General features: G+C 39.7%; 1 protein-coding gene across 2 annotated transcripts in view; it reads right to left on the reverse strand.

Moving 5' to 3' along the window:
• LOC107749246 (C-type lectin domain family 4 member M-like) overlaps window positions 1-12045 on the reverse strand; it is a 50093-nt gene extending 38048 nt beyond the window's left edge. Inside the window, exons 1-4 of one of the 2 annotated variants that reach the window (XM_016564341.1) lie at window positions 11912-12045; window positions 11277-11707; window positions 11105-11208; window positions 10361-10766 (exon numbers count right to left, since the gene is read on the reverse strand). In XM_016564341.1, the coding sequence (XP_016419827.1) occupies window positions 10616-10766; window positions 11105-11208; window positions 11277-11707; window positions 11912-12020 (795 nt within the window). In that variant the 5' untranslated portion in view covers window positions 12021-12045 and the 3' untranslated portion in view covers window positions 10361-10615. Of the gene's footprint in view, window positions 1-10360; window positions 10767-11104; window positions 11209-11276; window positions 11708-11911 lie in introns of those variants that run through there. The other variant, XM_016564342.1, reaches the window with a different exon arrangement.
• Between the last annotated feature and the right edge of the window lie 1142 nt (window positions 12046-13187).

Genomic DNA, 13187 nt, shown 5'->3' on the forward strand with positions numbered 1-13187 from the left:
GAGAGAGAGAGAGAGAGAGAGAGAGAGAGAGCATTACAGCCGTGACAGAAGACAATATTTTTTCATCGTCACGCTAGATTAACGACGCGTTTACATAAACATCTTAAAGGGATTAGTTCGCCCTGTGTAGCAAAAGGCCTGTTTCTCGGGGTCCATCTGGATAGATATCTAAAAAAAAATAGAGGGGTAACTTTTTTGTTTTTTCAAGCAGATCCATCGTGGACCCCCACCTCCCTTTTACAACTGGCAGTGGGCCGAAATGACAGGAGCGGTGGGGGCGCGACACACAGACAGCCATGAGTGGCGGAGGGGGAGAGAGAGAAATACACATGATCTCAAAGAAAGATTTCTCCTTTCAACTTAAACCAAGCACAATTTTGGGAAACATTTCATTCACGGAACGGTCATCATCGCTCCCAAAATAATGTAAGGGTATTAATATTTTTATTGATTTATCCCCAATTTCATTAATATGCTGAGAATCTTTTTATTCAGTATTATATTGTACGAGTTCACACACATATTGTGATACGATCTCGCAATCTGTTGAAATTGTTTACTTATTGTTCATCAATGCTTGTTTTTAATCACAGCTCCCCATACACAGAGAGTGTGAGAGAGAGAGAGAGAGAGAGAGAGAGAGAGAGTTTTCTCACAGTCCCCACAGAGAGACAGAGAGAGAGCATAACACACAGCAACCGGACACCACGGACACGTCAGCAGATGGGGAAACCCCCCCGGATGTGGGAACGCTCCATAAAATCTTCAAAAACATTCCTTTAGGACTTCATTTATCTCCTCTCATCCGCCGGACTCTTACATACAGCTGTACAAACATCATATCCTCCTGAGACCCAGCTATGGAGTTTTTGTCTCTGTAGTGGACATTATATTTTAGTGAATTTCTCTGAGACCTCATATGTCACAGTTTTAAGTCTGGATGCCCTGTACAGAGCACATTCAGGGCTTTCCAGAGATACCAAATGATTGGGCATGTGGAAAATAATGTGTTTTTTAACTTTAAACCGCATAAACACATTTCATTACACCAAATACACAAAATAATGTTCTTTTTAGCAGCATCATATGACCCCTTTAATGGGAAAACCAGTTTAAGTAATTTTTTCACACATATTTCATAAAGCAAAATGGTATATCAAATTTTGTTATATATTTTATAACATAGTTGAGAACCATCCTTAAACAAAGTTAGGTATAAAAAAATCCTGAAACCTAAAAATTAATTTCTGATTTAAAAAAATTCCCATTGTTTTTGGCCTTTTCATGTCTATTCTTGTCATTTTATTTTTAAGTCCTGGTGTCCTCTACAGAGGGCATAGCATAACATGTAAATAAAATATAATTTTTCTAAAATGTTATTTTACCATTTTTTTCTTATGCTCTAAACAATGTAATGACATGAAAAAATACTAAATTGACAAAGCTTTTTATTTCTGGTTCTCAGGAGGATCCCCGGAGCTCAAAGGTTGACGGTTGAATTTCATGCGCGCCGGTTTTTGCATATGGAAATTATTATGATGTCAGAGGTTGCATATGGATATAATTATGAGTCAAAGGTCAAAGTCATCAATCAAATTTGTCATAAGCTCCCGGTTATTGACTACTACTAAATATTGAGAAAATTGCCTTTAAAGTTGTCCAAATGAAGTTCTTAGCAATGCATATTACTAATCAAAAATTAAGTTTTTATATATTTACAGTAAGAAATTTACAAAATATCTTCATGGAACATGATCTTTACTTAATATTCTAATGATTTTTGGCATAAAAGAAAAATCAATAATTTTGACCCATACAATGTATTTTTGGCTATTGCCACAAATATACCCCAGCGACTTAAGACTGCTTTTGTGCTCCAGGGTCACATATACACGTTATTCAAAATACACGCACATTTTGTGTGTGTGCATATTATACCCATTTAAGTGGACCAGCTGGCATTTCTCAACAACTATTGTCATTGAATCTGGTCTCTAACTAAAGTTTCTTCTGACTTAAAGTGATAACGTTGCCCTGCAGCTGATATTTTTAGTAGTTAGGCTACTTAGATCACTGTAACTGGTCTACAACCCAAAACTACTTACTTACTGACAAACAAAAAACAAAACCTCAGCCAAAACAACAATTAAGCTATAGCCATATGTAAGTGCCTATCATTTTATCATTGATCAAGTATATTAACTAATATAAATTTAAGTCCTTCAGCTGAAGCTACAGGTCTCTCCAGCTGAGATCCACTGTTTTACAGGATTTTACATGTGCAAAAACGGGATATTTAGATAAAACTGAATGAAATGGTATATAAATTTCGGTGTTACCCACAAGTGAATGGTTTCTTCAGTCTCAATGTTTTTTTTACTTGATTTTTATCCTCAGGGCTGATTTAAGCCAAAATAATCTGTAGTTTTTATTAATTAATGTTCAATTATGAAATTACTTTGGTGTCAAAGTTTTTTTTTTTTTTTTAAAGATTGAAAGATAAAAAATATCCATAAATTGGGATGTAACCCCTATGAAAAATATGAATGGTTTTGTGGCATATTTGTATGAATATTATTATTATTATCATTATTATTAATTGTGCCTTTAAGTCACCTTGGTCTATGAAACCTGATATCAGGAAATCTGCCTGGTAACTAGAGCGTGTTAGCAGATGGAAATTTGCTATTGGTGGAAAAAAGAAGAAGCTCCGCCCTTTTGCTGGGGCGATGCGATTGAGTATTGGCAGAGAGTGATGAAACGATCTGTCGTGGAGATGCAGGGAAGTTTGAATTGATTTCTCTATAAATGCATTGTATTTACATAAATTGCAAACTGATAATCACTCTAAAAAGATGATTGAGGTCGTCATGAACACTTGAACCATTGGATTGAAGCTGTATTTTGTCAGGTGTGTGCATTTGAATTCTTCAGGAGGGAAGATGGCGAGCCAACCACCCTTGATCGTTGGATCCATGTAGTCATCGATTGCTGCTGGATGTCTCATGTGATAACACTGTGCGGTAGGATCTCAGTGGACCCTTGAATGCAGTTTTTTCCCTTTCTCCTAAATTCCAGATTGGGATTGGATAGAAAATTTTTTCTTGTTGAATTATTTTATTTTTATTTTGCTTCACTTGTTTTTGGAACCAAAAGACAGAACTGATTTCCACTAAAGGAAACAATTTTTTGGTCACCACACTTTATTTATGTTCTTGGAATAACAATTGTGTTATATTTGTTACTTCAATACAGTTCATGCAAAATGGTAATTTGTGTGGTTATCAATAACTTCTGGTTGTGCCATTCACTATGTGATGTTTTATTAACAAGTTTCGGGAGGAGCACGCGCAGATAATTAACACGGCCAGTTCATCATCAGTAATTACACCACTTTATTGATGTTCTTGTGATAACAATTGTTATATTTGTTACTTCAATACAGTTCATGCAAAATGGACATTTGTGTGGTTATCAATAACTTCTGGTTGTGCCATTCACTATACTAGAATTCAGTGACCCTGAGTTGAGTATCCGAGTATTTTGCAGTGGCAAGAGCCAGCCAGGAGATCTCTCTTTTATCTTCTGATATCTTTGAAGGATTCAGGTTTCCAAAATACCTTCTATATCCTGTGAATGGTACCAAATTGAAGTTATTGAACTGTATATGCTGAAACGTAAGCAGTCTAAGGTAAGCAATAATTCATCATATTGATCTCGATACCCTTGCTAAATTATTTTGTGAGCAGTAAACATGGATATAGTAATTAAGGAGAATTGAAAGGTTCCAAACTGTGTTCAGAACCTTTGTTAAAGGTTCAGATACTGCTGTGGATGAAGAAGTTGCTGAATTTTTGCAGAAATATGGGAAAATTTCAAGAACTGTAAGAATAACAGATGGTCAGTCTGAGTACTACGGACAGATGTTAATTGAATTTGAACATGGCTCTGCTATAGAGGCTCTGAGCTCTCTTGGCCTACCTTTTCACAGACCCTGTCTTGGTGATCCTACTGTGATCCATCACATTCAGAGCCTTGCAAGTCTGTATAGCAAAACCTGTGGTAGTACCACCACAAAAGCTTATTTGTCCGAACTGAAGGAATTGGCTAAATTGAGTGGCAGGCAATTTGAAGATGTTCTGCATGAAGAGCTTAGTAGAATAAGTGATTCTGTTACTGCTCAGTCTGTGAGGGTTGATCATGATCCACAGATGGAACCTGAATGGCCTCTTCTGCCCGGTGGCCTAACAATATCGCCTAGTGAGGGTATTCAAACAGATTCGTGTACATTTCCTGTAAACACAAGCCCTCGACCACCTAAGTCAGTTGTGAATCCGGATAATGTCCTGGGACCCAGTACTCCCATAATGCTTTCACCCAGTTAACTTACCAATTCAGAAGTTCAGCGTGTGGTCGTAAATCATGTCGTCAGGAGCAACGAATTGGCCATGCAGTCTCATGCCCCATTAAAGCTTAAGACCTTTTCTGGCAAAACACATATTCCAAACTTTGAGGTAGACTTTGATACATGGCGTGCTAATGTGGATCTTTACAGGAATGACCCCACGATTTCCGATGCATTGGTGGTGAGGAGAATTCTTGGAAGCCTTGCATCTCCAGCTTCCAACATAGTCAAACCGTTAGGACCCTTGGCATCATCCAAAGCCTACCTTGACTTACTCGATTCTGCTTTTGCTGTTGTTGCGGATGGGGATGAGCTCTTTGCTGCATTCTTAAACCTCAACCAAAATGCAGGGGAAAAGCCATCTGATTTCCTTCATCGACTTCATACAGCGCTGAGCTCTGTGGTGAGAAGGAATGGCCTTGTGGGAGGCAACTTGGTGAGAAGGAATGGCCTTGTGACAGGCAAATTCTGAGACAGTTTTGTCGGGGGTGTTGGAATAATGCTCTTATTGCGAACCTCCAGCTTGAACAACGTAAGAGCACCCCCCCAACGTTTCCAGAATTCCTGCTTGTGTTGCGCACTGAAGAAGAACGACAAGCCACTAAAAGTAAGAGAATGAGACAGCACCTTGGGATTAAGGCAAAGGTTGCATCCAGTGTGCAGGATACATATAATCCTTGTTTGACCCAGTTTGACTTACCTGTAGAAGACAATTACAGCTCTTCCGCAGTCGTACAACCTCTGCGCCGCAAGTTGTTCCAGTCTGCAAAGACAAACTCCCGACCCCAAATTGCAGTTCGACTTTGGGGAATCCCCATTACTGCAACATTGGAGGGACCGCATAACACAAAGGTTGAATTCCTTTTCTGATGTCTTTTCCCATCACGAACTTGACTTTGGCCATGCAACCAAAATAAAACATTGTATAAAGCTGATGGATCCTACTCCCCTTAAGCAGCGACCACGACCAATCCAGCCCCGGGACTTCGAGGCAGTAAAGAAACACTTGCAAACCTTATATATAATAATTAGAGAATCTGAGTGTCCATTCGCATTCCCAATAGTCATCGTTCGCAAAAAGAATGGTGGCGTACGGCTGTGCGTGGACTATAGAAAATTGAACATGCAAACCATACGAGATGCCTATGCGCTGCCAAATCTCGAAGAGTCATTTTCTGCTCTTGCTGGATCACAGTGGTTGTCTGTGATGGATTTAAAGTCTGGATACTATAAAGTCGAGATGGAGGAAAAAGACAAGGCCAAGACGGCCTTTGTATGTCCTGTAGGCTTCTGGGAGTTTAATCGCATGCCTCAAGGGGTAACTAATGCTCCCAGTACTTTCCAATGCCTAATGGAAAAATGTATGGAGGACATCCATTTAACGGAGGTTCTTGTCTTCTTAAATGACTTGATTGTCTACTCCGACACTTTGGAAGAGCACGAGACCAGGCTCCTGCATGTACTTAACCGTCTAAGAGATTATGGACTAAAGTTGTCTCCCGATAAGTGCAAATTTTTTCAGACATCCATCTGCTACCTGGGACATGTTATCTCTAGAGAAGGCGTAAGGACAGATCCTGAGAAAATTTGAGCGTTAACAACCTGGCCAAGACCCCAGAATTTAAAGGAACTTAGATCGTTCCTTGGATTCTCAGGATATTATAGACGTTTCATAAAGGATTACTCAAAAGTCGTCAAACCCCTGACTAACCTCACAGCTGGATATCCTCCTCAGCGGAAAGGGGGAAGGGTAACAGCTAGAGACAAAACGTATTTAAACACAAAAGAGCCTTTTGCAGAATGCTGGAGCCCAGAGTGTCAGACAGCATTCGAGGAGATAATCAATAAGTTAGTGACTGCTCCTGTTCTTGGCTTTGCTGATCCTAAGCTGTCATATATATTACATACGGACGCAAGCACGACAGGGTTGGGCGCAGCCCTGTACCAAGAGCAGAACGGGCAACCTCGGGTCATTGCTTATGCGAGTCGAGGGCTGACTCGAAGTGAATCTAAATACCCTGCTCACAAGCTCGAATTTTTAGCCCTTAAATGGGCCATCGTCCAGAAGTTCCATGATTATTTATATGGCAGTCACTTCACAGTAGTTACTGATAACAATCCGTTAACGTACCTTCTCACAACTGCCAAGCTTGACGCAGCAAGCTACCGCTGGCTTGCTGCTCTATCTACATTCACTTTTGACATCAAGTATAGGGCAGGTAAACACAATGGGGACGCTGATGGGTTGTCGAGAAGACCCCACGGTGATCTGGAGGACGATATTGCATCTAAAGAGGAGAGACAGAAAATCAAGAGGTTTACTTCCCATCTTTTGGAATCCTCTAGTCCTGTGAATGAACTTGACATGGGAACTGTTCAGGCAGCAAGCCAAAGGCATCTTATCAATCAAAATTTCCCTCTCGACCATTCCCTTGGCTATGTAGAGTCATTGGCCATTCAACCTACTGCCATTCCTATCAACTTTGAAGAACATGAAATTGAGTGTGGCATCTCATCTTTGCCAAAGTACAGTGAAGCGGATCTAATGAGGTTTCAAGGAGAAGATTCTGCCATTAGTCAGGCACTCAATCTCTTAAAATCTGGCCAAGACTTGCCAAAGAATTTCAAAGCTGATGATCCTAATCTTCAGTTGATTCTTAAGGAATGGAATCACCTTCAAATTAGGGATGGGCTCTTGTACCGGACGCGCCTGTGCAATGGCCAGACAGCATTCCAGCTCGTACTTCCTGAAGTTTTGCGGCCCATTGTTCTCCACAGCCTCCATGATGAAATGGGCCATTTAGGAATCGAGCGTACAAATGTCCTTGTCAGGTCAAGATTCTATTGGCCAAAAATGTCCTTGGATGTGGAGCGGAGGATAAAAACATGTGAGAGGTGTGTAAAGAGAAAAACACAACCAGACAAAGCTGCTCCCCTTGTAAACATATGCACAATGAGACCAATATAATTGGTGTGCATGGATTTCCTTTTCCTGGAACCAGACAGCCAGAACACAAAAGAGATACTCGTCATTACCGACCATTTCACAAAATATGCGGTAGCCGTTCCTACAAGAGATCAAAAAGCCACTACTGTTGCCAAGTGTTTGTGGGAGCAATTCCTTGTGCATTATGGTTTTCCGGAACGGCTGCACAGTGACCAGGGAAGGGATTTTGAGTCTCACATCATAAAAGAGTTGTGTGCCATCACAGGTATTCGGAAAGTAAGAACTAGCCCATACCATCCCAGAGGAAACCCAGTAGAGCGATTTAATCGCACTCTCCTCAGCATGCTGGGCACTTTGCAGAACAAAGAGAAGACTCATTGGCTTGACTATGTGAAGCCCTTAACACATGCATACAACTGTACAAAAAATGATATTACAGGGTTTTCACCCTACAAGCTCATGTTTGGGCGACAGCCAAGGTTGCCTGTGGATATCGCTTTTGGGTTACCTGTCCAAGACTCTAAAAAAGATTGTCATTCCCAATATGTCAAGAATTTGAAGTCACGGCTTAAACACAGCTATGACGTTGCCATTGAAAATGCCAAGAAAGTTGCCAGAAGGAACAAGCAACGTTTTGATAAGGTTATCAGGGAGTCAACCTTGGAGGTAGAGGATAGAGTACTGGTGCGGAACTTACGACAAGCACAAACTCGCTGACCGATGGGAATCTACAATTTATGTAGTGATCAGACGGATGGGAGACTTACCGGTATATTCCGTGACGCCTGAAAACGCAGATGGACCTGTACAAACGTTGCACCGCGATCACCTCCTACCCTGCGGGTTCCTTCCTGAAACGAGAGATTACTCAAGGTGAGCTTAGTCAAGACCCAAGCACAGGAGAGCAATCAGCACCTGGTGAAACACTCACAGAGATTTCTTCTGGTGACACAGTTGCCAAAAATTTGTTGGGAATTGGAATCGAGTTCCAGAACTCAGATGACTCCTTGGAAGCTAGAGGTGAAGAATACAACTTGCCTGAGACATCAATGGAGGGCACAGTAGAAACAGTATCTAGAGAATCACCTGAGCAGAGTTTACTTGTTCCTGATTCATCCAATGAGCAATGCGTAGATCTCAAAGATTCTGAAAAGCAACACAGTAAGCCAAGGGATGATGTTAGGAGTATACCAGATGAGAGTCCTGAAGATTGTCCTGTACGTAGATCGGGAAGAATTTGCAGACCACCCGGAGTATTTCATTATCCAGAGTTAGGGAAACCCCTAATTTCCTTTGCACAGACTTTGTTAGAAGGATTTCATAAAGCATTTGCTGACACTCTGAATGACAGTCAGAACATGATTCCAAGGAACACTATATCTTCAGAGTATCATATCATTTAAAATACATGAGGGACTCATGTCAATTTAGTGGGGGAGGATGTAACCCCTAAGCAAAATCCCTATAAAAGAAAAATATGAATGGTTTTGTGGCATATTTGTATGAACTCATTATTATTAATTGTGCCTTTAAGTCACCTTGGTCTGTGAAACCTGATATCAGGAAATCTGCCTGGTAACTAGAGTGTGTTAGCAGATGGAAATTTGCTATTGGTGGAAAAAACTAGAAGCTCCGCCCTTTTGCTGGGGCGATGCGAGCGAGTATTGGCAGAGGGTGATGAAATGATCTGTCGTGGAGATGCAGGGAAGTTTGAATTGATTTCTCTATAAATGCATTGTATTTACATAAATTGCAAACTGATAATCACTATAAAAAGATGAGTGAGGTCGTCATGAACACTTGAACCATTGGATTGAAGCTGTATTTTGTCAGGTGTGAACTTGAATCTCGGCCAGGTTTTTTGTATGCATTTGAATTCTTCCGGAGGGAAGACGGCGAGCCAACCACCCTTGATCGCTGAATCCATGTAGTCATCGATTGCTGCTGGATGTCTCATGTGATAACACTGTGCGGTAGGATCTCAGTGGACCCTTGAATGCAGTTTTTCCCTTTCTCCTAAATTCCAGATTGGGATTGGATAGAACATTTTTCTTGTTGAATTCTTTTATTTTTATTTTGCTTCACTTGTTTTTGGAACCAAACAACAGAACTGATTTCCACTAAAGGAAACAATTTTTTTGGTCATTTGAAACACTGGACTGAGGAACTTTAAGAAAAAAAGAAGGATACACATACATTGATTGCGCACCACACTTTATTGATGTTCTTGTGATAACAATTGTGTTATATTTGTTACTTCAATACAGTTCATGCAAAATGGTAATTTGTGTGGTTATCAATAACTTCTGGTTGTGCCATTCACTATACTAGAATTCAGTGACCCTGAGTTGAGTATCCGAACCTAGTGTGTACTTACCCTTTAGAGGAGGGTTACAGGTAGAAAAAAAAATGTTAGCTCTGATGTTTGTCTTCGTCTCTGATTATCCTAATCTTCAGTTGATTCTTAAGGAATGGAATCGCCTTCAAATTAGGGATGGGCTCTTGTACCGGACGCGCCTGTGCAATGGCCAGACAGCATTCCAGCTCGTACTTCCTGAAGTTTTGCGGCCCATTGTTCTCCACAGCCTCCATGATGAAATGGGCCATTTAGGAATCGAGCGTACAAATGTCCTTGTCAGGTCAAGATTCTATTGGCCAAAAATGTCCTTGGATGTGGAGCGGAGGATAAAAACATGTGAGAGGTGTGTAAAGAGAAAAACACAACCAGACTCTGCTGCATCCTGCTGGACTGGAGGAAACCGAGCAATAAAGCAGGTACACAATAATGAAGTGTGAAAAGAAAACAAAAATGTCAAGTTTACTCTGGTAATGATAGTAATTGAATATTTTATTCAAACAGAAAACAATTAAACTCAAAAGTAGTTTCACAGACACTCAACATCAGAATAACAACCTGGACACTTTAGACTTCTGTAGTTTACTGTGATTGTCTCCTCAACACTTCAGACCAACAAATGAGACTCAAGATAGCAGTTAGAATAGGATCATATTAATATAGAGCTGCTTGTGATGGAGCAAAACATGAACACATCAGAGGTTTTGTGTCCTGAATTCACATCATGTGAAACAAAGGTTATTATAGCAATACGAAAATAATGACACTTTGACATTTTCCTTCGAACAAATTTCAGATCAGCTGATTGTTTTTTTTAAAAGGTAGGAACCTCAATCAGAACTTGTGTGTTGACAATAAGAATGATTATATTAGATAACAGAAGCAAAACCTCAAGACGGGATGAACCCTATTTCTCACAAATCCCCTTTTTCTTCTCAGAGCATGGGTAATCATTCCAGCTGTTCAGCGGTGACCATCCCGTCTCCTCTCTATTATAATTCAGTTCAATACAGTCCTCATTTCCATTGGAGTTGTTTGGCTCACCTTTGAACCAAAACCTGAACAACATGTATCAGAGGTTCAGTTTTTCAGAAACACAAATTTATGAATCAACAATACTCAGAATAATAGCACGTTTTGAGAGTAAGCTAAAGTAGTACAGAAGCTGGAGCAGAAGTGAAAAGTAAACGAGAGAAGAAGAGTTTTCTTGACAGTATTTAAAATGTCTTTAATTGTGATTGTGTTGTTTGTGGAAGAGTTTTCTCTTCTGCTGTTTTCTGAAGGTTGTGATTTTATAATGAGAATCAAAAAGACTAAAACAACTGAAGGTTGTGATTTTATAATGAGAATCAAAAAGTCTAAAACAAATGAATACTCAGTGATTTTTAGCTCTTACCCTTGTTTCAGTGGTGAATTATCCACCCATTTCATGATGCCCTCGTTTTCTGTGTCAGACAAACCAATCCACACTCTCTCACTGACTAATGAAGATATGCACCTCTGTGTGAATAAAAACAGGAATAAGTGTGATTGCTCTCATTCATTAACAGACACTCACACAAACTCACCTGCTTCTCTTCAGTGTTGATAATGACCAGATCAGCACCACGATCCCTGCAGTACTGTCTGCAGTCAGACCAGCTCTTCAACTCAGTGGACATGAAAAAACAAACTGTGCCCTTTTTATTCAAAGAGTCAAAATCTCTCTGTAACTGGTCTTTCTCATCAGTGAGATCTTTGATTCTGGTCTCCAGCTCCAGTTTTTTCTGACTCAAAGAGTTGAAGTTGTCCTGCAGTTGGTGTTTTTCAGTCATTAGATCAGTGTAACTGTCCTGTAAGCTGTTGATGGTTTGATTGAACTCTTCAACTGTGTTCTTGTAACTCTTTATCAGGTCTCTCTCTGCTGTGATGGTGATGTGCTTCAGTATGATGAAGACCAGCAGAAGAACACAAATAACCCCGAGACCCACTGTGATCCACCTCAAATATCTACTTCCTCCTGACAAACACGACCAAAACACACAAATAGCAATTGATGCACTGAATATTATTAAAAAATAAATAAATTCCCAAACAAGTTGAAAAACAAGTTGAAAAGGTCAACAGAAAAAGCACCTCCAGTATGATACATTTAATATAAAAGCAAAAACTTTTGAGATTCCCCAAACATTAATTTCTGTTTCAAATAAAACATTCTGCTTACTGCGCTTTTGAGCTTTTCCTTCATCCTGGATGCGACTCGGTGTTCGAGGTACATTTTTATCCTTAATATCACAGTTTTCAACATTTTCACAGCTGCTCTCCAACTCCATTCTTCGCTCTTATGTCTGACAGGATGCATTCACAGATGAGGTGTGGTTGAACAGCATATTCTGATTTCCTCTCTGACTCCCACAGAGGAGAAAGGTTTGCTAGATTTCAATTGGATCTTGCTGGAATAACAAACAAATGTCCAACTGTCACGTTATACGAGGTCACGTAATTTCTATTGTGTATGTTTTGCTGGTGAAATGTTTTCTCTGTTTTTCTGCAACACGCTTCCCTGAAGCATTACGCAATCTGAAAGCCAAAGCAGCTGAGAAAGAGCTGTTTCACTTTTGGCCTGCCAAAAAAAAAATCCAAATAGACCAAGGTACAAATTTTACTTCAAGAATGTTTGAACCGATTCTGTTGGCATAAATCATCAGTTATCCAGTGCTTACCACCCAGAGTCACACGTTTCATGTAACGATGTATATCACAATTATTTTTAATCTATTTTATCTTTATTTGTAAAAATAAGTACAAAGATACACATAACAGACAATAGCATTAATACAATTTGGGAAAGATATAAATGAAATAAAGATTATTATAACGATCCTTTATGTTCTTCATGTACAGTAGTCTAACAGTAGCATTTTAGTAAGAAGAAAGATTGTAACTGTTGCGCTGTCTCTTTTCATGGCTGGTCAGCTCTCTTTCTTCACTGGGGCTCTCTTCTATCGCTCTCTCTCTTAGGTAACAATTTACATACATGCTGGGTACAATTAACTATTCATATTTTACCATCCTTCATTTATTTTGTAACCAATTCAGGTGTGACCATAATGCAACACTGTTATTAAACCATTTCAATTCTACATTGTGCAAACTAGTCTCAGTTCAACATTAACATTAAAGGGGTCATATGATGCTGCTAAAAATAACATTATTTGGTGTATTTGGTGTAATGAAATGTGTTTATGTGGTTTAAGGTTAAAAAAACACATTATTTTCCACATACTGTACATTATTGTTTCTCCTCTATGCCCCGCCTTTCTGAAACAAATATACATCTGAATATTTGGGTTGGTGTTCTGGAGCAGTGTTGTAAATACAACTTAACCACTGATTTCTAGTCGTGTCCATTTTTGGAAGACCAAACAAAGTAGTTTTGCTTTCACAAAGAAACAGCGTCACACACGGCGGCCTAGAGTGAGCAGAGGCCGGGGGCTAGC

Source organism: Sinocyclocheilus rhinocerous, unplaced genomic scaffold (assembly GCF_001515625.1).
Source record: "Sinocyclocheilus rhinocerous isolate Xijiao unplaced genomic scaffold, SAMN03320098_v1.1 scaffold1341, whole genome shotgun sequence".
Lineage (NCBI taxonomy): Eukaryota > Metazoa > Chordata > Actinopteri > Cypriniformes > Cyprinidae > Sinocyclocheilus > Sinocyclocheilus rhinocerous.